Here is a 23,890-nt window from a genome sequence, read left to right as displayed (position 1 = left end):
GAGAGCACATACAAGAATCAATCGATGAATGCATAAATACGTGGAACAACAAATCGATATATTTCTCTCTCTCTCTCCCTCTCTCTGAAGTCAATAAATAAAAACTACATTTAAAAAGCACCCAAAATATGTGAAGTCATTACGACTTTGTGTGTGTGTGTTAATCCTCACCCAAGGATATTTTTCCTTTTGCTTTTCGGAGAGAGTGAAAAAGAGGGAGGGGAAGAGAGACAGAGGAGAAACACTGATATGAGAGAGACACATGGAATGGTTGCCTCCACATAGGGCTGGGGATCAAACCTGCAACGCAGGTAGGTGCCCTTGACTGGAAATCAAATCTAAGACCCTTCAGTTCTCAGGCCAACACTCTAACCACTGAGTGACACCAGCCAGGGTGACCTTTTTGAAAATATATTTTTTATTAATTCCAGAGTGGAAAAGAGAGGGAGAGAAAGATAGAAACATCAATTATGAGAGAGAATCATTGATTGACCTCCTCTCACACACCTCCTATGGGGGATCGAGCCCCCAACCTGGGCATGTGCCCTGATAGAGATTCAAACTGTGACCTCCTGGTTTATAAGTTGACACTCAACCACTGAACCACACCAGCTGGACAGGTGACTTTTTTAAAAAAGGGAAACTGGCAATATTTCAAACCCTGGGAGTATAAAAACTCATTCTTGAGAAAAATTATAATTTTGACTTATTTAATGTATTTTTCTCTTTTTTCAACTATACATTCAAATAGAACACTTGTTTTCACTAGCAAACTTATGACTTTCCAACTTACTTCCTGTGCAAATGTATTTTATAAATTTTGCTTAATTCCTGGACATTAGTTGTCATTAATTTGGTAGCTCAATTTGACAATTCTAAATGAGTAGTTGAACTTAAAAGCAATCAAAGAATTATTTTAATATATGTAAATTCATGAATTCATCTGATAAGAGCTTTTTCTCCAAAGTATTCTTTTCTCTGCAGTATTTTTATCAATTGTGGCTGATCGTGGCCCTCTATATTCTGGGTGACTTTTACCTAAATAATGTCAAACAAGGAAAAGGAGAGACATGAACAAAAGGAGAATCTGATCACATAGCTATTCAACCAGACCCTCCAGCTCTTGAGGAATATAAACGTGACTGAAATAGTTTATAGGCATAATCTTGCAGTAGTTAAGACAATCTGGATGGACTGAGAAATCCTGGGATTTAACACAATCACACACTTCCACCCTCTTTAAGAGTAAGTTTGCTTTCAAACCCCACCTCCCAGAGTTAAATTGTTATGTGAATCTAGTGACTCATTATAAAATCTATATACACTGAGTGCCCAGATTATTATGATCTCTGAACACATAATAATCTGGCCACTCAGTGTATATCCTATATAATAAAAGGCTAATATGCAAATTGTCCCCTCAACCAGGAGTTCAACCAGCAGGCAGGCCAGCCAACCTCCCATGTCCCCTCCCCCTGGCCAGGCTGGCCGGACCCCATCCATGCACGAACTCTTGCACCGGGCCTCTAATACACACACACATACACACACACACACACACACACACACACACACACACACACACACACTGAGTGGCCAGATTATTATGCGTTCAGAGATCATAATAATCTGGCCCCTCAGTGTATATAAAAGTCTATGTATAGTGTATAAAAAGTCGCTATGACATGCTCTGACCAACAGGGGGCAGACACTCAACACAGGAGCTGCACCCTGGTGGTCAGTGCGCTCCCACAGCGGGAGTGCCGCTCAGCTAACCACCCTGTGGCCCACCAACCTGGTGGCAACCACTCAGTCCCTCAGTAGTCCTTCAGGTCCAATCTCCTTAGAACAGACCAAGCACTGACAGACCAGTGCTGCCAGCATGATCCTGAAGTACCACCGGCCTCCTGGAAATCAGCCTTGGGCACTGTGGCTGCTTCCCCTCCCTAGGTGCTCCCCAAGGAAAAGATGATATAAAAGCGGCCTCCAAATGGCTCCCGACAGCCGCCATGAACATCAGCGGGATGGATCTGGATCCCGGGCCAGCAAGGGCATCCCACTAACCACCCAGAGCGCCGATCGCGTCCCCCCACCGCCCATCTCCATCAGGAACCCACCCGTGCATGAATTTGTGCACGGGGCCTCGATTATATAATACTAGAGACCCAGTACATGAATTCGTGCATGGGTTGGGCCCCTCGGCCTGGCCAGCAATCGGGGCCAATGCGGGGAGGGGGGCTGGCTGGCCCAGGAGAGGGACTGGGGGAGGTTGGCCAACAATGGGAGGTTGGCTGTGCGAGTGCACTGACCACCAGGGGGCAGCTCCTGCATTGAGCGTCTGCCCTGGTGGTCAGTGTGCTTCATGGCGACCGGTCGACCGATTGTTCAGTTGTTCATCATTCAGTCACTTAGGCTTTTATATATAGAGATATTTTTCCAGTCTGAAAAAACAGGTACAATTTTTATTAATTTACAAAGGACAACTATTGTATTGGCTGTTGTCTTTTTTTTTTTTACAATCTAAGGGAAAAGAGGTTAGTGCCTCTGACTAAATAGCCAGGTGCTGCCTGTTTTAAAAACTCTTGTGGCACACCTGTTGAAAATTGCTGGCCTAGAGGAAGCAAGACCACATGGGATCAAAAGATCTGGGCCAGGTCCAGGAAACAAATGCCTTCTCTATGAGATGAATTAGCCTCACTTGTAAGGCTTTCAGAATACCTAAGTGAATATTGCACATAAAAGAGAAAGATCTCTGTGCAGCACTTGTAAATGTCCTTTATTCTTATGTGCACAGTGTTCCCTTGGAAAGGATGGCCTCCAAGTCTCCAAAGAGAATTCTCCACGATGTTAGATCCTCCTGTATAAAAGTAAACGGCAGTGCTGGCAACAGGTACTGTATGCATGTGGATGATCTCCATGCAAAGAAAAAACTTGCACACACAATTTCTAAGAAACTGTGTGCAGGCAGGTGTATGTTGCTCTCTTCCTTTATAAAAAAGTCTCTGGGAACTCCGGGGATAAGACGAAAAGAAGGAAACTCGGGCATTGTTCATACCTTGCTACGTGCTAATTATGCCTATGTTGTTCTTTGTATTCTCGGGTCTGGACTAGCACCCTAGTTTTAGTCAAATGGGGTTTGAACCCATTACTTTTTCGCCCTGTTTTTATGTGTTTGCTCTGTTTCTCCATCACCTGGAAATACAGAGCAAGGAATGTGAAAGCGCCTTACCGTGCTGGGAGTGCCCCAGGACACCACACAAGTTCACAAGGACTCCTAGGGCCCTTGCCCCAGTGCTGTCCTCCAGCAGCGACCCAGAGCCCAGGAAGCTGAGCCAGGAGCTCACACCCTGTTGCCTGCGCCAGGCCTTCCAGGAGCAAGTCTGCTGGGGCTAAAGGCATGAGAACCCCAATAAATCCCCACCGTGGTGAAGCTCTCCCTCCTCCCCTAACCCAGCTCCTTAAAATCAAGTAGGCTTCCCCTGCATCCAGGAGCCCGCTAAGGCAGCCTGGCCCAGGGAGCGCAAGGCGTGCACGCATCCAGGAGCAAACAGCCCTGGAACCAGACCCGCTGAGTGTGGAACCGAGTCGCACAGCGTGCAAGGCCCACACAGCAGGCCCACGCTTATCGCTGACCCTGTTCTTCTGGACGCCCCCGGTGCCCGAGCCCCCACCCGTGACCCTCGCCAGACAGCAGGTAACTTTCCAGGGGCCCAACTCCTCCCTAAGCTGCTGCCACCCCGCTTCTCACGAGCCGCCCTTCCCAGTGGCCCCCAGGGCCCCTCCGAACGCAGGGGGGCGCGTCCTGTCCATAAAGTGCCCAGGGCACAGCAAAGCCTTCCTCCCACTGCCACCCATCCAGCCTCCCAGTGCCGCCCATCAAGCCTCCCAGTGCCGCCCATCCAGCTCCCAGTGCCGCCCATCCAGCCTCCCAGTGCCGCCCATCAAGCTCCCAGTGCCGCCCATCTGTACCCAGGAGCCCGCAGAGCACAAGCCCAGGAGCTGCCGACAGGAGTTGAGGCAGTGCTCCTGCCTCCTGGCTGCTCCACCTGGCCAGTGCACAGGAGAATTGTGGTGGAGGGGGGAGGAAGAGGAAGAAGAAGAGGAAAAGACGGGGGAGGGGGTCAGCCCAGGCTGTGGAGTGAGAGCAGGAAGCTGGCCTCCCTAAAAGTGGGTCACCCGCATGCTCACCCACTCCAACCCATACCTTTACTTCCCAGGCTAGCTCGCGGCAATAGCCGCTAGCTGCACCTTATACACTATACTTTGCAGAGGGAGGCAACTAAGTGCAGAGTTAACATCATGGTTGCAAGCATTGTGTCCCAAGTTGCTATTATTTCTATTCCAGGTGTGCCAGAGGAGGAAGGGGGGAGAAAATGCAGGGAGGTGTTCTTTTCCTTCACCTCTCCAGTCTTGTTTTCACTGCAGGCTCTCTCCCACCCCGCCTTCCCTCCCAGGGCACAAACAGGGGCACCTATCCTAGTTGTGCCCTCCTCTGTCACACCCATGCATGCCCTTCTGAAAGGGATGTGACCCCGGGGCAGCTTGGCGACCCCTCTTCCCTGACTCTGAAGCCATAACTTGCAGCCAGTTCTCCAATTCACCTGTTGCTGAGCAGTAGTTTGAACCAAGTTTCAAAGAACAGAAGATACCTTCCTTCAACATCTAAAGGTTTTATAAATTTTATTTAATTGTTGACACTGTTATAGATGTCCCAACCCCACCCCCTTTACCCACCTGGACCCAGTCCCCCCCTCCCTCCCTCCCTCTATCACCACACTGTTGTCCGTGTCCCTGGGCTATGCAGACATGTGCTTTGGCTAATCTCTTCACCTTCTTCACACAGTCCTCCGCCCTCCCCTCTGACAACTGTCAGTCTGTTCCATATTTCCATGCCTCTGGTTCTGTTTTGTTTCTCACTTTATTTTGTTCATTAGATTCCACATATTAATGAGATCGTACGGTCTTTGTCGCAATAATCCCCAGGTCTTTCCATGCTGTGGCAAAAAGTAAGGTCTTTGGGCCAGGAGCTCTCTTGGTCACCCAAGCTCTCCCCCTGGCCTTTCCATTACATGTTTTTTCCTGAGGCTTGCTCTGTGGTTTTCTAAATATATGTATGCCCCACCTCATTGTTTGCTGTGCTCCAGAGCTGTGAGATTTTATGTCTTTCTCCCATTCTCCTACCCCTCCACCCCCAGGAATTTCACTGGCAAATTGAGGAGGAAAAGGGCAGTTTAGCCTTGAGGAACAGGAAGCACAGTGAGGGTCTATTCTTGGCTGTGTTGGAGGAGGTTAGAGCCCAACTCTCTTGAGTTTTAAGCCACGTGGTGGCAGTGGGGCTCGTGTAACACGGGTCTGCACCAATAAACACAAAAACACATACAATGAGGCCCACATAAAATATCGAATAGGGCCATTAATTTCACAGGAGGTAGAATGTAGTCCTGGTTGTTTGTATGCTAACTGGAAAAGAAAAAAAATACAAAGAGATCTTTATGAACATGTGCCATTTTATACAGGCCTTCAGACTAGAGGAGCTGGGGATGAAGAAGAATTCCACAGGAAAAGGGGAAATAATTGTCATTGCTAAATCACTGGAGCAATGGACTAGATGTTTATATGAGTTTAAGAGTACAGAAGATAAAACTAGAGATTTTCACAGTCCATGCATTTTATTTAGTCCTATTTCTTTGGGAAGGGGGCTTTAGGAGGAAGTGCAGCTTGGTTGCTAATTCATGGGTCCCAGAATTGGTGTATTGGGTCAAAGCTTGCATTTTTTGAATGAAAATAAAATAAAAATACCAGAGTACATTACACATAGTATGTTCTTCCTTTCCTTTCAGTTAAATACGTATGTTCTGGGTCAGCCATGTAATATGTATTTTCTTACTGTTCCTTACGGTAAAAACTTGAAAGCCGTTAATGTAGTGCAGGCTGCTGCCCAGGGCCACCCAACTAGTTAGCATTTGAGAGGGAACATAGGTTCTTTCCCAGTGATCCTGTGCTCTGTCAGCAATTCCATGCTGAGCTGTAGAGAACCAAGAGGAGGTTGAGGAGGAGGAGAAGGAGGAAGACAAAAGTGACCACTTTTGAGCCCTTTATTCATTCTTTCAACAAATGTGCTTGTGCAGCTCCTAGGCCTCAGGTCTGATGCTAAGATCTGGGAATTCAGGCTTCTTAGGCCTCTCACAGTCATGATCTCTAAGCCCCTTAGCTTTGGGCCTCCAGATACTGCTGCTTCCCCCAGGGTAAATGAGACCCCTATTATTTCTTTCTCAACTCCAGCTAAGGCTGAAGTTTTCTCTCCTCATCTGTGACTGCTACTTTTCTCCACCATTTCACTCCTTGAGTTCACCTTTTACTTGCACTGCAAATGCTGCTGTGATGATATTGCCAAAATGATGCTTTTGGCCCAAGCAAACACAGTGTGTTTTATGTGCTAGCTGGTAGTGTCATCAAGAGCAACAAGGGCCCTGCAGGCATGGCTGAGTGGTTGAGCATTGACTATGAACCAGGAGGTTAGGGTACAATTCCTGGTCAGGGCACATGCATGCAGGCTCAATCCCCGGTGTGGGGTGTTGCAGGAGGCAGCCCATTAGTGATTCTCTCGCATCATTAATGTTCCTATCTCCCTCTCCTTCTCCCTCTCCCTTTCTCTCTGAAATCAATATGTGTGTGTGTGTGTGTGTGTGTGTGTGTGTATGAGCAAAAAGGGGATGAAAAACAATGAATTTTTATTGTGTGTCAGGGAAGGGCTGAGACCTTTCCCGTGTGTTACTCATTTAGTATAATTTATGCAGCAGGTTGTATCCCAGAGCCAGTCATGCTTTGGTTTGTGTCAGCACTGCCCAGGGGCTGGCTTCAGTAGAATTCAGTTTAATTAAATACCTTCCTCCCAGCAGTGCCCTCTCTCCCACTCATCCTGCCTTTTAATTCAGGAGACCCTCCAGTCCACCCTCCTGCCTTTGCTTTCACCACTGCCATCCTCAGAATCCACTCCAGGCCCAACTCCCTCTTTCCTCTCCTGCTGCTGACTCAGTGAACCCCGGATCCCAACTCCAAATTCAAGCCAGTTCCAAGGGAAGTGCATCTATGCCCTCAGATGTGGATAATGACTTCACAGAGAGGGCCAACTTGTGATCAGAACCAAATGTCTAACATTCCTCCCATTTTCTAATACGGTGTCCGCCCATTTTGAATCACTGCATATGTTAAGTGAATGTCATTCTCCCAACAGAATAAAAATGAGTAGATGTTACTTTTCACACAAATTCTCAAACCTTTTCTTCTCTTCTTGACCTCTCACATTTCTCTTACCAAGTGGCAAGAGAACTACTAAAAACTAAGGGTCTAAAATATGGCAGGGTTTTCCTCAACAGATTAGGGAGTAAAGATAAATTCATAGATCAAAAAATGCATGAAAAGTAATATAATCAGCCCTAGGGAGACTTCTGTGAGCTACTGAAAAAGAAGACCTGATTCCTCTAGCTTGCTCACACACATACAACATACACACCACCCCTCATCAGTTTACTCTTCTGTCATAGAATTTAAGGGATGAAGAAAAGAAAAAAACCTCATAGACACACAATAGTATAGTGATTACTAGAGGGAAAGAGCATGGGATGAGGTAGAAGAAGGAAAAGGGGCAATAAAAGGTGATGGAAGGAGACTTGACTTGGGGTGGTGAACACACAATCCTAATATATAAAAAGCCAGGGGCCGTCCCCACTGAAACAACTGGTCGGATGACTGAACAACAGGCTCTGTGGGGCAACAAGGCCTGCAGGGGGATTAGTGAGGGACAACCAAAAGACTGAACAGCAGGCTGTATGGGGAAACCAGGCTGGCAGGGAGGTTAGTGAGGGATGACCAAATGACTGAACAGCAGGCTGCTTGGGGCGACCAGGCTGGCAGGGGGAGCACTTGGGGGCAATCATGCCTGCAGGGGAAGGGAAGTTGTAAGTGACCAGGATGGCAGGGGTGCAGTTGAGGTTCACCAGGCCGGTGGGGGTGGAGGGGACCAGTAAGAGGCACCCAGGCCGGCTGGGGGGGGAGGGGGCAGTTTGAGGTGAACAGGACAGGGAGGGGGCAATTGGGAGCAACCAGACCAGTACAGGGGGGCAGTAGGGGGCAACCAGGCCTGGCAGGGGGGGAAGTTAGGGGTGATCAGGCAGGCAGGCAGGTGAGCATTTAGGAGCCAGTGGTCCTGGATTGTGAGAGGGATGTCCAACTTCCGGTTTAGGCTTGATCCCCGGTTTCAGGCCTAAACTGGCAGTTGGTCATTACACGAGGGATTTTGGATTGGAGAAGTTGCAGTCTGGGCTGAGGGGATCCCCCAGTGCACAAATTTTGTGCACCAGGGCTCTAGTATAATATAAAGACATTGTATTATAGAACTGTACACCTGAAACCTGTTTAATTTTATGAAGCAATGTCACCCCAATAAATTCAATTTAAAAAAAAATCACTCAGCCCTCTCTCTCTGAGCAGCCAAAATTTGAGGCCCCTGGGAGCAATGCTAAAATATTAAAGTATTTTTTTTCTGTTAAAGAAATACTGAGAGGACACATTAGGGGCTAGTCAGGCTACTAGTCAAATGCTGCCCAGTGGGTGCTCCAGCATCCAGGCAGGAACAGCCGTGTTCAGACTTCTTAGAATCTCCAGGAAACAATTGGGAATCCATTGGGAAACCGTTGGCTGCGGTGGAGATAGGTGCTCAGCCAGCAGCTACTGGCCTTCCCTTCATGGAAATGAGTCTCAACACACCTGAGGGTGGCCCAGATATGGAGCCCGAGCCCACAGGGAAGCAGCAGCCAGAGTCCCTGCCGAAGCCATCAGGGCCTGGGCCAGACTTGGATGAAGGAGCAGATCTGCAGGCAGCACCACTCCCAGCCCAGAAGCCAGAGCTGCTCTTGGAACAGAAACCAGAGCTGGGCTTGGCTTCAGGGCAGCATGCAGAGCCACCAGGAGCCACGGAGTTGCAGGAGTCAAGTTCAGTGGGGTGGGATTCACCTCAAAGGCTGTCTTCAACTGAAGTGGCTCAGAAGCACCGCTGCCAGACCAACTGCCTGGAGGCTCCGCTCTCCCGGGCCTTCCGATGGCTGGGCTGGGAGGTGGGCTCACACCCCTGGGTCTTCCTGCTGGTGCCCATTCTGCTGACAGCTACTCTGAGCACTGGCTTCATTTACCTGCTCAAGGATGAAGAAGAGGACCCCGAGGAACAGTACACCCCTATCAGGAGTCCGGCCAAGGCAGAACGGCGCTTTGTGCAGCAACATTTCACCGCTGATGACTCTTTTCACTTCTCCATCTTCAGGATGAGCTCTGAGGTCTTTTTTGCTTCTCTTCTAGTGGTGTCCCACTCTGCCTCCTTGCTGGAACAAGAAATCTTGTCAGAAGTTAGCAAATTAGACAGTGCGGTGCAGGCTCTGAATGTGACGCAAGAAGACGGAACCCCGATCCTCTTCAGTCAGGTGTGTGCTAAGAACCAGGGCATCTGTGTGCCCTCCAACCCACTCCTGTTCAAATGGCAGGAGAACAAGAAGCTTCACCTGCAAAGCATCACCTTCCGCATCTACACCCAAAACGGCCAGCCTGTCTCCCTGGCCGGCACCCTTGGTGGAACCGTCTTAGGCAACCAGATGGGAGCAAACCATTTACTCCTGGAGGCCAAAGCCATGCGGCTGCAATATTACCTGAAAAGCCAACAGAAAGAGAAGAGTGAGCATAGCAAGAGGTGGCTGTTACATTTCCTGGACGCATTTACCAATATTGAAGAGAGTTTGGCCTTGAAGATGATCCGGGTACGTGGCAGCTGGGGTTGATAGGGAGGCCAGGAGAAAGTGGGAGGGATAAGAAGACATGTTCCAAGGAGCATAGATCCATAGATAGCAATAGCACTCCCTGCGTGCTGGAGTCCTTGATTTGAAGCTGATCGTGTGCTACTGTATTTGGCACTTAATCCAACTTTCTTTAACACCCTGAAGAATGCCACAAATCTTAGTTCCTTGTAAATATTCGGGTGGAAAACACAAATGCTACATCCTCAAGGTAGGTCTGTTCAGTACAGACATTGATCTTCAGGCTTAGTTTTGGGGATGGGTTTTCCAGCCAAATTACTTGGGAATTCTTACTTTTAGTTAAAGTCTGTGCTGTTTCCAGGAGCCCCCTAAAATTTGTTTGAAGTTCACTGGAATAAAAAACAACAAACAAAAAAACTTCAAGCAAATGTTCCATAGTTTTACTGAAAAAGATAACTAACTCAGCATTTTTTTTTCAAGTAAATATATCATAGTGCCAGAAACATGGTAACTGTTCAGTAATTCCTGGGCCAGGAAACCTACTAAGACTTCTGAATAGCCTGGTGAAAGTGAGACACCCACTGAAAAAGCCTTTGAATACCAGGCCTTACTGAAATGATTTTATGCAATTAAATAGTGAAATACAACAACCTAGTAAAAATTTAGAAAAAGCCACAATTTCTTTAGTTGTTAATAATTTCACAGTGTTGTATAAAATTTAGATTTTATATTTTCAGAAATTGTAAACTTCAGATTTTTGTAAAAAATTTTGGAAAGCATGCCCGAGATTTCAGAGAAAATGCAAACTTATATTTATTCTAAAATGATAATTCATGTATTTTGATCTTTTAATGAACTTGAACATTTTATTCACCAATAAGCTAGAGTGTTTCAATAGTGTTTGTACCTCATTCGCAAATATTGTAATTAAGAGTTATTTATCTGAGTACATTTTTGTGGCAGGTGGTCTACTTTACATCACATTCTAGATAACTGGAATTTGAGGCAAGTTCTAATAAAGTGATCCCTTTGTTTTATGTGGCATGTCTTCTAATCATATTATTTTCAACAAGAGGCCCAATGCACGTAGATTCGTGCAAGAATGGGCCTTCCTTCCCCTGGCTGCTGGCACCGCCTTCACTCTGACCGGAACTGCCTTTTCGCTCTGGCCTAGAGCCATTTTTCCTCCTCCCCATGCTGCCCAGAGGCCCAGAGCAGCAGGGGCGAAGTGGAATGCCCCGCCCTATCCACTTGGCGCCTGCATATGCTAATTAACCCACCATCTTTGTTGGGTTAATTTGCATACTCACTCCTGATTGGCTGGTGGGCATCACAAAGTTATGGTCAATTTACATCTTACTCTTTTATTAGTGTAGATTGCAACATGCTACAGTTAAATATTTTATTTGTTTTTATAAAATATTTTTTAATTTATTCTGGTAAAGCATATGTAATATCCTATCTAATGAAAGAGTAATATGCAAATTAACCATCATTCCGCTACATCCACAAGCCACGCCCACCAGCCAATCAGGACAGAGTATGCAAATAAACCCAACGAAGATGGCTGTGGCCACGGAGCGAGCAGGAGGCTTGGGCTTCCCCGGCGATGGAGGAAGCCAAGCTTTCTGCACACCCTGGCCTGCCCAGGCTTCCACTCAAGGATTACAAAGTTTCAATTATAGAAGATAAATAAATCCCAACAAAAATGGTGGCAGCCAGAGAGCTGGAGAGAGCAGGAGTCTTGAGTTGCCCCCGGCGATGGAGGAGGCCAAACTTTCTGCAGCCCTGGCCTACCTTGCCTCCGCTTAAGGCTACAAAGTTTCAATTATAGAAGATAAATAAATCCCAATAAAAATGGCTGCGGCCATGGAGCAAGCAGGAGGCTTGGTCCGCTCAAGGCTACAAAGTTTCAATTACAGAAGATAAATAAATCCCAGATCCCAGGGCCTCCGCTTGGGTCGCCAGGGGGCGTGGCTGGCCTGCAAACCACCACAGGCCCCTTGCCCAGGCCACCCCATGCCCCAAGGGAACCCCCACCCTGATCCGGGACACCCTTCAGGGCAAACCAGCCTGCCCCAACCCGTGTACCAGGCCTCTATCCTATCTAATAAAAATGTACTATGCAAATTGACCATCACTCCAACACTACAAGATGGCTGCACCCATGTAGTCAAAGATGGCTGCCCCTATGTGGACACAAGATGGCCACCACAAGATGGCCAGCAGGGGAGGGCAGCTGGGAGGGACCAGGCCTGCAAGGGAGGGCAGTTGGGGGCGATCAAGCCTGCAGGGGAGGGCAGTTGGGGAGGACCAGGACTGCAAAGGAGGGAAGTTGGGGGCGACCGGGCCTGCAGAAAAGGGCAGTTGGGGAGGACCAGGCCTGCAGGGGAGGGCAGTTGAGGGGGACTAAGCCTACAGAGGAAGGAAGTTAGGGGTGAACAGGCCTGCAGGGGAGGGCAGTTAGGGGCAATCAGGCTGGCAGGGGAGCAGTTAGGCATCGATCAGGCTGGCAGGGGAGTGGTTAGGGGGTGATCAGGCTGGTAGGCAGAAGTGGTTAGGGGCAATCAGGAAGGCAGGCAGGCAAGCAGTTAGGAGCCAGCAGTCCTGGTCACATATTGGAGAGGGTGCAGGCTGGGCTGAGGGAAACCCCCCCCCCCGTGCACGAATTTCGTGCACCGGGCCTCTAGTATATAATATAAAATGTCATTTTACTCATTTTGAGTTTACAATTCAGTTGTATCAATGACACTCACACTGCTATGCAATTGGTATAAGTATCTATTCCCAAATATTTTCCATCACTCCAAACAGAAATGCTGTAAATATTAAGCAATAACACCCCATTGCCTCCTCCCAGCCCTGGTAAACCTTCAAACGCTTTGTCTCTGTGAATTGCCCCATTCTAGAGATTCATATAAGTGGGATCATATAAAAGTTGTCCTTTTGTGACTGGTTTACCTCACTTAGCACAATGTTTTCAGTGTTCATCCATGTTGTAGCATGTATCACAACTTCATATCTTTTTGTTGCTTAATAATATTCCATTGTATGTATACACCACATTTTATTTAGCCACTTGTCTTTTGATGGGCACTTGGCAATGTTTCTACCTTTTGGCTATTATGAATATTGCTGCAATGAACATTAGTATACAAATATCCATTTGAACCCCTGTTTTCAATTCTTTTTCCTTATATACCTAGAAGTAGAATTGGTGGTGTGTGATAATTCCAGGTTAGGTTCTTAAAGAACTGCTAAACTGTTTTCCAATGAAAACACCTTTTTATATCCCACCAGCAACATCTCCACTTCCTCACCAACCCTGTCATTTTCTGTTTTATGGATTATAGCCATTCAAGTAGGTTCACAGTATTATCTCATTGGGGTTTTGATTCACAATTACCTAATTACTAATGATAAGTATCTTTTGATGTGTTTTTTGGCCATTTGTATATCTTCTTTGGAGAAATGTCTATTCAAGGCCTATACTCATTTTTTAATGGGGTCATTTGTCCTTCTGTTGTTGAGTCCTGTTATTGATGAATACTTTATATATTTTAAATATTAAACCTTACCAGAAAGATATATGATTCTACCACTCACTCCGTGAATTATCTCTTCACTTTCTTGATACTGTCCTCAAATGCCCAAAAGTTTTTAATTTTGATGAAGTTCTATTTATCTATTCTTTCTTTTGCTACTGTGCTTTTGGTGCTATGTCTAAGAATCCATTAGCAAGTCCAAGGTAATGCACATTTAGCCTATGTTTTCTTCTAAGAGTTTATGGTTTTACCTCTTATATTTCAGTTGTTGATTAATTTTAAATTATTTTTGTATGTGGTATGAAGTAAGAGTCCAACTCCTTTCTTATACATGTGGAAATCTGTTTGTAGAAGAACCATTTGATGAAGAAAAAATCAATTAGGTGTACATATATGCATTTATTTGTACATATATGTACATATATGCATATATATATATATCTCCATATGCCAATACCACACAATTTTGATTATTATAGCTTGGTTAAAAGTTTTTAAATCTGGAAAACTCAGTCCTCCAACCTTCTTCTTCTATTTCAAGATTATTTTCGATATCCAGAGCCCCATAAAATTTCATATAAAATTTTTGAGAGCTGACTTTTCCATTTGTGAATAGAAAAAAGGCCAATGGAATTTTAATAGAGATTGTGTTGTATCTGAAATTGCTTTAGATGAGATTGACATTTTAATAATATTAAGTCTACCTCCCCATGAACTAAGAAAATATTTTCATTGATTTGGGTCTTCTTTCATTTCTTTCACCAATGTTTTCTAGTTTTCAGTGTACAAGCCTCTTACCTCCTGGGTTAAATTTATTCCTAAGTATTATTTTATTTTTTAAAATATGTTTTTATTGATTTAAGAGAGGAAGGGAGTAGAGAGAAATGGAAACATTAATGATGAGAGTGAATCATTGATCGTCTGCCTCCTGCACACCCACCACTGGGGATCAAGCCCTTCACCAGGGCATGTGCCCTTAACCAGAATCAAATCTGGGACCCTTCAGTCCTCAGGCCAATGCTCTACCCACTGAGCCAAACCAGCTAGGGCCCTAAGTATTATTTTAGACACTACTTAGATGGAACTGCTTTGTAATTGGCTTTTGGCATTGTTCATTGCACATGGATAACAGCAGAACTGATTTTTGTGTGTTGATTTTGTATCCTGTGGCTTTTCTGAATTTGTTTATTTACTCTAGTATTTTTCTTATGGATTCTTTGGAATTTTCACATATAGAATCATGTAATCTGGGGGAAAAGTTAGTTACTCCTCTTCATTTTCAGTTTGGATTCTTTTTATTCCTATTTTTTGTCTAATTGCTGGCTAACACCACAATGTTGAATATCATTGGTGACAATGGGCATCCTTGTTTCTGGTCTTAGAGGGAAAGCATTCAGTTTTTCACCATTGAGTATGAAGTTAGTTGTACAAGAAGTTCTCTCTATTCCTTGATTTTGGGTGTTGGACTTTGTCAAATGCCTTTTCTACATCTATTGAGATGATCATGTGGCTTTTATTTTTTGTTGTATTAGTGAGGTGTATTACATTGATTTTCTTATGTTGAACTACTCTTCCATTCCTGGGATAAATCCCACTTGGTCATGGTGTATAACCTTTTTAATGTGCTATTGAATTGGCCTTGCTAGAATTGTGTTGAGGTCTTTTGCTTCTATATTCATAAAGATATTGCCATGTAGTTTTCTTGTCATGTCTTCTGGATTAAATGTTCCAATCAAAATACATATGTTGGCTAAATGTATAAAAAAAAAAGACCTTTTCATATGCTGTGTATCAGAGACTCACTTCAAATTGAAAGACACACAGATTGAAAGTAAAACAGGGCAAAAAGATACTTCAAGAAAATAGAAAGAAAACAAACAAACAAAAAAAGCTTAGCTAGCAATACATATATCAGACAAAATAGACTTTTAAACAAAGACTATAAAAAGAGACAAAGAAGGACTCAGCAATTCAATTTCTGGGTATTTATCTGATGAAACTCAAAACACTAAATCAAATAGACACATGCATCCATATGTTCATTGAAGCATTATTTACAACTAGAAGTCTGGTGCACAAAATTCGTGCACAGAGTGCAGCATCCCCTCAGCCCAGCCTGCACCCTCTCCAATCCAAGACCCCTTGGGAGATGTCCAACTGCCGGTTTAGGCCCAATTCTGGGGAACAGGCTTACACCGGCAGTTGGACATCCTTCTCACAATCCAGGACCGCTGGCTCCTAACAACTCACCTGCCTGACTACCTTATAGCCCCTAACTGTCCCCCTGCCAGCCTGGTCTCCCCCAACTGCCCCCTTCTGGTGACCTGATCACCCCCCCCCCAAACCTCCCCTCCCCGCCAGGCTGGTCGCACCTTACTGACCCCCTGTCAGCGTGGTCGCCCCCAACTGCCCCTCTCTGTCAGCCTAGTTGCCCCTAACTCCCCCCCCCCCGCCCGCAGGCCTGGTCTCCCATAACTGCCCTGCCTGCCAGCCTGTTCACCCCTCATTACCACCCCTGCTGGCTTGGGTGCCCCCACCTACCACACTGCTGGCCTTGTTGCCCCCACTGCCCCGCCCCATTGGCCTGGTCACCCCCAATTGCCCCACCTGCCAGCCTGGTTGCCCCACACAGCCCGCAGTTCAATCGTTTATTTGTCTTTCAGTAACCCCCCTGCCAGCCTTGTTGCCCCACGCAGCTTGCTGTTTGTCATTACTGTGAGGGCATCCTGACAGATTTGCATATTACCCTTTTATTAGTATAGATAGCCAAAATATGGAAGCAACCTAAGGGTCTATAATTAGATGAATGTATAAAGAAGAAGTGGTGCATCTATACAATGGAATATGACCTAACCGTCTATATATAAAAGCCTATTTGGTAAGTGTTTGACCATTCATTCAACCCTTTGACCAGTCACTATGACACGCACTGACCACCAAGAGGAAGACACTCCAACTGGTAGGTTAGCTTGCTGCTGGGGTCTGGCCTATCGGGACTGGGTGAGACAGGCCAGACACACCTTGGAGTTCTCCCGCAGTCCCTCCCTGGCCCCAATCATGCACCTGTGGGATCCCTCAGCCTGCATCCTCTCGCAATCCGAGACCACTTGGGAGATGTCAGAGAGCTGGTTTCAGGCTGATCCCCACAGGCCAGGCCAAGGGACCCCACTGGTGCATGAATTCATGCACCTCTAGCAAAAAAATAATAAAATCTTGATATATGTAACAACACGGATGGACATAGAGGGTATTGCACTGAGTGAAATAAGTCATACAGAGAAATAAAAGAGATATGCCATATGATTTCACTTATATGTAGAATCAAAAAAACAAAATAAATGAACAAGCAGAACAGAATCAGACTCATAGCTACAGAGAACATTTGATGGTTGCCAGATGCACAAGAAGTTAAGGGGGTGGGTGGAAAAGGCGAATGAATTAAGAAGTACAAATTGATACAGACTAGTCATGGGGATGTTAAGTACAGTCTAGGGAATATAGTCAATAACATTGTAATAAGGATGTATGGTGTCAGATGAGTTCTATATCTAATGGGGTGATCACTTCCTAAGTTATATAAATGTCTAGTCATTTGGGTTCTACACCAAAAACTAATATATTGTATGTCAAATGTAACTGAAAATTTTTAAAAATATAATTTAAAAAGTGTAGAATGTTTTTTAATATAAGAAATTTTAGCTATTTTAATGTGGTGTTGCCAGAAGAAGGTCTTGAGTCATGTTCTTGCTGTTTTGGAATCAATGGCTCTATTTCTATAGATAACTTTTCTAGTTTTCAAATGTAGGTTCTCTCTTCTACTAAAGATACCTAGAGGCAGGTATCAGTCATTTGTTTTGAAGCAGTTAACAACCAGTAAAATATAAAACCAGAGGTTGTTCTCAATATATTAAAATATACTGTTGTAGTTGTTGGAAAGGTAAAGTATTGAATCCATACTTTAAAATGCTGTGTATATATCCCCATTTATATTTGTCCAACAAAAAATAAAAAACAGACATTGGTTGTGTGATTCAAAAAAAGTTTTTTTTGCATTTAGTAGTAACTTTTCTACAGCCCACTTCACCAGTAGAGGAGAATCATGAAAATGTTTTAGAAGGAGCCTTTGCATATTCTTTGTTAACCACAATATATACTGACCTAGCTTTGAAATGTAGGAGCTAGTTAGGACCTGGATACAGGTGAGGCTTGCCCTCCACTTCTATAGTATTCCATTCACATCTTTTTGAAGAACAGAGTGAAATGAACCACCTGCAGTGTTTTACTGTAACTGTATGGTTCTGAAATGCCAGCTATTAGATGAGTGCTTATCTAACTATATAAGAACAACCAAGGGACCCTGGCCAGGTAGCTCAATTGGTTAGCCGGGGTCCTCAAACTTTTTAAACAGGGGGCCAGTTCACTGTCCCTCAGACGGTTGGAGGGCTGGACTATAGTTTAAAAAAAAACAAACTATGAACAAATTCCTATGCGCACTGCGGGCCCGGGACGAGTCAGCTGCTAAGCAGGACAGGAAGCGGCACCCGGCAGGCCAGATAAATGTCCTCCGCGGGCTGCATGTGGCCCGCGGGCCGTAGTTTGAGGACGCCTGGGAGCATTGTCCCAGTATGCCAAGGTTGCGGGTTCCATCCTCAGTCAGGGCACATACAAAATCTACCAATGACTGCATAAGTAGGTAGAATAACAAATTCATCTCTCTTTCTTCTCTCTCCCCCTTCTTACCTCCCTCCCTCCCTCTCTCCTGCTACAATCAATAAATAAAAATCACCCAGGGAAGTCTGATAAAAGTACAGATTTCCAACTTTTCTGCTTCCTCTTTTTCCCCCCTTGCATTGTGCCGGGAACTTAAATGTCTCCAGCAGAAAGGTGTGGGAATTATTGCCCAAGAGGTTTCTAAATACATGTCTAAGTCAAGACTGTTATGAATTGATGGAATTTCAGTACCACCACTAATTCCATGATTTTTCCCTCCAAATTTACAGGTGTGACTGTGTACGAAACAAAATGTGTGTTGCAGTTTTTGGAGTGATTTCAACTGCCTTCGCAGTGTTGAGCAGCTTTGGACTGACGTTGTACATTGGGGTGCCATTTGTGACCATAATTAAAAATGCACCATTTCTTGTTCTAGAGTATGTGGGGGTGTAGTATACCTAAGAAAGGAGCTTATTTTACATTAAGCAAAATAATTATGTGTAAGTGGCTCTACAGATCCAAAATGAGGTGCCAGAAACAAGAAAATCAAATTGAATTATGTATTTTCAGAGATGAAAAAAGCAAGCACCTCAAATGGAAATGCAAGGAACATGAACAGGCTGTACACACACATACACACCAAAAATTGAAAATATAAGTAAAAATATTTGATTTCTCCATTAATAAGGGATTCAAATTGAACCAAAAGTGAGATACCTCATTTTCTTATTAGATTAATAAAAATTAGCAAGATTGAGGTTTTGGGTAAAATTGTGTACAAATGAACACGCATATTCTGCTGGAGGAAATTTTAAATTGGGACACACTTTCTTTTAGTACAACTTTGCAACAAATAAAAAATACTTACAAATTTAAAAGGGGCACTGCCAGTGTGGCTCAGTTGTCGAGCATCAACCTGTGAACCAGGAGGTCATGGTCCGATTCCCAGTCGGGGCACATGCCTGGGTTGCAGGCTCATTCCCCAGTAGTGGGCGTGCAGGAGGCAGCCAATCAATGATTCTCTCTCATCATTGATATCTCTATTTCTTTCTCCCTCTCCTTTCCTCGTTGAAATCAATAAAAATATTTTTTTAAATATTTTAAAGGGAATACCTTTGTTCTATCAATTCCACTGTTAGGAATTTGTCCTATTAATTGAACAATTGCTTGAAAAGTGGAACATGTTCATTTTGGTGTAATTTAGAATAGGAAAATATTGAAAACAATCTAATCCGGTATCAAGATGGGATTGATCAATTCAAATATAGCATATTAAAATTTTGAAATCATTTTTAGTCTTTAAAAATAAGTAGACCCAGTATTAAATGAAACAATACTGGTTATGAAAGGAAATGCTTGAGATAGAGTGGTATACTTATATCTGTACATTTGTATAGAGCAAATTCTGAATGTGAGCAGGAATTATCCAAGGGTGGAATTATAGTCACTTAATTTTTTTGTTTGTATTTATCTGTAATTTCAGAATTTACTTTAGAATAAGCATGAGAAAACAAAGGTGTTTATGTTTTGGAAAATAAGGAACTTGAAAGAAATAATATTTGGTTTCCTGGGGGAGATGGTGGATTAGCTATAAACTGGATGTCAGCTTATTTATTCTAGCTCTTCAGTGCAAACCTTCTTCCTATACACTCACATTTAATCACTCAGTCTTCCCAACAGCCACAAATAAGTAAAGTGTGTATACTGACTTAATATAAACCATTTTTTTGTATAGTCTGTGTGTACATAGGACTGTATGTGTGTGTGTTTGTGATCGTAGCAACTCAAAAACTGTATGTGGATAATTTCTTAACAGTGTTCTATAAATAATAAAACTACTTTGTTGGGTTTTGTTTTTATATTTTTTATTGATTTCAGAGAGGAAGGGAGAGTGAGGTAGAAACGTCAATGATGAGAGAGAATCATTGATTGGCTGCTTCCTGCATACACCCCATGGGTGATCAGGCCCGCAACCCAGACATGTGCCCTGACCAGGGATCAAACTGTAATCTCCTGTTTCAGAGGTCGACGTTCAACCACTGAGCCATGGCAGCTGGGCAAAAACTAGTCTTTAGATATCTAATAAATATCAGTGAGTTCATTCTTGGTTATTTTAATTTAGATACTTCTACCGTGTTTATACCCATAGAACATCTGAATTAGAGGCAAAGTTGCAATCTCCATTGCAATCCATGCAATCCATAGTGATGATCCCCCAAAATTTAAATTAAGATCAGCATTTTAGTTCCAAGTACTGATTGTGTCATTACTCTAGTGTAGAGTCTAGTAGAAAGCATGAGGAGGTAAAACGTATCTGCAGCATGCTCATGCTGTTCTTTCTAATCCCCTTTCTTCTTTGTAGTCCTCCTTTCCCAGTCTTTAATGACAGTTTCAAAGTCTGCTTTATTCCAAACCAATCATGAAATGTCAATGTAGAAAAGAACTGATCACCTAGTAGGCATTAATATGTAAAGGATCATTGAGATTTATTTTGGAACATAATCCTGATATCAAGAGTCCTTTCATTTTAATGAGAAAAGACCTAGAACTGGGCAAGTGAAGTCTGAATGAGAGCATTCTGTCTTCAAAAACAGATAGCAGGGAAACTGTGTGTGTGTGTGTGTGTGTGTGTGTGTGTGTGTGTGTGTGTGTGTGTGTCTATAAACTATGTGGTGCCTCTCAAATCATACCACATTGATAGCTAGAGGCTAACTGTAGAACAGGTAAATCCAGCTTATATTTTAAGGAACAGAATGATTGCTCATTGTGTTTGTGCATTAGCATGAAACGACTTAGGAGAGAAAATGGTTTCTCAAGTAATCTCGCAGAATAAAGATGCATTGCTAACCCTGCTTCCACTAACAACCAGTCAACCAGGTTTCCCGACTCATCATTGAAACACCTTAAATGAAGATTAGGAGTAGAATATACTGTGCTACGTCCAAAGAATAGCAGTATGTACAAATCACAGAGCTATTACAGAAGAAGGAGTGATGATTTCTGTTGTGGATTCAGAGGCAATGAGAGAAAAGTAGCATCAAAGCACAAATTGGGCAAGGTAAATAAGACCTTAAAGAAATGGAAAATAAAATGGTTTGGATTGATCTCTTTGAGTTTTTAGAACATTGATCCACCACCTCCTGCATGCCTCCTACTGGGGATCAGCCCATAACCTAGGCATGCGCCCTGACAGGGAATCGAAGGAGTGACCCCTAGGTGCATGGGATTACGCTCAACCAACTGAGCCACATGGGCCAGGGTGATCTGTTTAATTTTTTAATAGAAATTTATATTTATGAAGGTTGTTTCTTTTTTTAACAGGTGTTGGGGTCGATGACATGTTTGTTATGATTTCCGGCTGGCAGAAGACCAAACTCATGAATAGCATAAAACATCGTATGTCCAGGACCTATTCAAAAGTGGCAGTGTCCATTACAATCACCACTGTCACTAACATCCTGGCCTTCTATACAGGGATTATGACCTCTTTCAGGTCTATACAGTACTTTTGCATCTATACAGGAACCACCCTGTTCTTCTGTTATTTGTATAACATCACCTGTTTTGGAGCAGTTATGGCCCTGGATGGTAAAAGAGAAGTAGCCTGTCTACGTTGGTTAAAAAAGCCAGATGCGGCTGACGAGAAATGTTCCTCTTTAAAAAGATGCTGCTGTCTCCCATTTGATTCTCTCCCAGATGAACAGGAAGCTGATATTCATCCAATGAATTTGTTCTTTAGAGACTATTTTGGCCCTTTTCTCACAAACACTAAGACCAAGTTTTTTGTAGTACTTCTGTACCTGTTGTACCTCATTAGTAGTATATGGGGATGTTTCCAAGTGCAGGAAGGTTTAGACCAGGCATCCTCAAACTACGGCCCGTGGGCCACATGTGGCCCACCGAGGACATTTATCCGGCCCGCCGGGTGCCGCTGCCTGTCCTGCTTAGCAGCCGACTCGTCCCGGGCCCGCAGTGTGCATAGGAATTTGTTCATAGTTTTGTTTTTTTTTTAAACTATAGTCCAGCCCTCCAACCGTCTGAGGGACAGTGAACTGGCCCCCTGTTTAAAAAGTTTGAGGACCCCTGGTTTAGACCTTCAAAATTTGGCAAGTAATGATTCCTACGTTACACCATATTTTGATGTAGAAAATTATTTTCCACATTATGGTCCCAAGGTTATGGTTATTGTTACTGAAACTCTTGACTACTGGGATAAAGATGCTAGGCAAAAATTGGAACAATGTCTGGCCAATTTTGAAAAAAAATGGCTATGTAGATAAAACTCTTACCGAGTTTTGGTTATGAGAACATGTGCAATATATGAAAGATAAAAAGCAAGATATAAATGATAAGAATACTTTTATGAAAAGTATTTCCAGTTTTTTGTGGATTTTCCTCATTTTAAGTATGATGTTAATATTTCATCATCACATGAAATCATTTCTTCCCGGGCCTTCATTCAGACCATGGATATTTCTACTTCAACCAATAAGAAGAAGATGTTAACCCAGTTCCGACAGTTGGCCAAAAATTGTGAAATTCCCCTAATGGTGTATAACCCAGCATTCATATATTTTGATCAGTACACTGCAATAATAGAAAACACTGTTCGAAATGTCATTGTTGCATCAGCAGCTATGTTTGTTGTTTCCTTATTGTTATTCCTCATCCACTGTGTTCCTTGTGGGTAACTTTTGCTATTGGTTCTGTTATTGTAGGAGTAATGGGTTTCATGGCATTCTGGCATGTCAATCTTGATTCCATATCCATGATTAATCTTGTCATTTGTATAGGGTTTTCTTTTGATTTTTCTGCACACATTTCCTGTGCATTTGTTTCCAGTTCTAAGCCCTCAGTAAATCAAAAAACAATTGAGGCATTGTATATGCTAGGCTACCCTGTGTTACAAAGTGCAGTTTCAACAATAATAGGGGTGTCTGTCTTATCTGCAGCGAAAGCATACATCTTCAGGACATTCTTTAAGATTATGTTTCTTGTTATGGTAATCGGGGCTGCTCATGGTCTAATTTTCATTCCAGTATTCTTAACCTTTTTATGAAGGTTTGTTTGAATATCCACTAGCAAATCAAAGACCAATTATAGATTGACCAGATTGCAAACCATAGGATAAAAAGTAAAACTCCATTTGTAATACAGTTATTCAATCTTCCTTGTGGAGGACAAGTACTTTTTGTCACCTGTGGTTTTGTTTCCTCTGTTTCTGAGGACACAATTTCCTTAGTTTCTTCATCTTCTCCACTATTATCATCTTTGAGGACCTACCACTCCTTTAGCAACCACGCTGCCGGGAACTGCCTTGGCGCCCGGCAACGGGCTCACACTGCGCAAGGCCAGAGGTAAAACGCTCACTGAAAGGTTATTTTAAATGGATTAAATACTCCTATCAAATTACATATGACAAGTGAGTTTATAAGAAAACAAGATTCTTATATATATGCTGTTTACAATAGACTCACTTCAGATTAAAAAACATACACTGACTGAAAGTAAAGGGATAGAAAAAATATGAAAATGGAAACAGGAGGGATAAAAAACACCTTTGGTAGCAATACTTATTCCAGAAAAAATAGACTTTAAAATAAAGGCTATAATAAGAGACAAAGAATGACCCAGCAATTCCACCTTTGGGTGTTTTTTTGATGAAACCAAAAACACTAATTCAAAAAGACATATGCATCCATATGTTCACAGCAATATTCTTTACAATAACCAAGATATGGAAGCAACCTAAGTGTCCATCAATAGATGGATAAAGAAGTGCTGCATATATACAATGGAATATGACTTAGCCATAAAAAAAAAGAATGAAATCTT

At 43.4% G+C, this 23,890-nt stretch overlaps 1 protein-coding gene across 1 annotated transcript; it reads left to right on the top strand.

The window, feature by feature from the left end:
* Positions 1-4,775: 4,775 nt before the first annotated feature.
* LOC308241794 (patched domain-containing protein 3-like) lies at positions 4,776-23,114 on the top strand (the record flags this gene model as incomplete). Its single annotated transcript, XM_080655425.1, is given in 10 exon segments — positions 4,776-9,819; positions 13,458-13,548; positions 18,346-18,490; position 18,492; positions 21,377-21,904; positions 22,148-22,314; positions 22,316-22,357; positions 22,361-22,439; positions 22,442-22,711; positions 22,714-23,114. Coding segments are annotated over 10 exon segments (2,799 nt in total). The 5' UTR covers positions 4,776-8,744.
* Between the last annotated feature and the right edge of the window lie 776 nt (positions 23,115-23,890).

Source organism: Plecotus auritus, assembly GCF_963455305.1.
Source record: "Plecotus auritus genome assembly, chromosome: 1".
Lineage (NCBI taxonomy): Eukaryota > Metazoa > Chordata > Mammalia > Chiroptera > Vespertilionidae > Plecotus > Plecotus auritus.
This window is presented reverse-complemented; position numbering and strand designations above follow the sequence as displayed.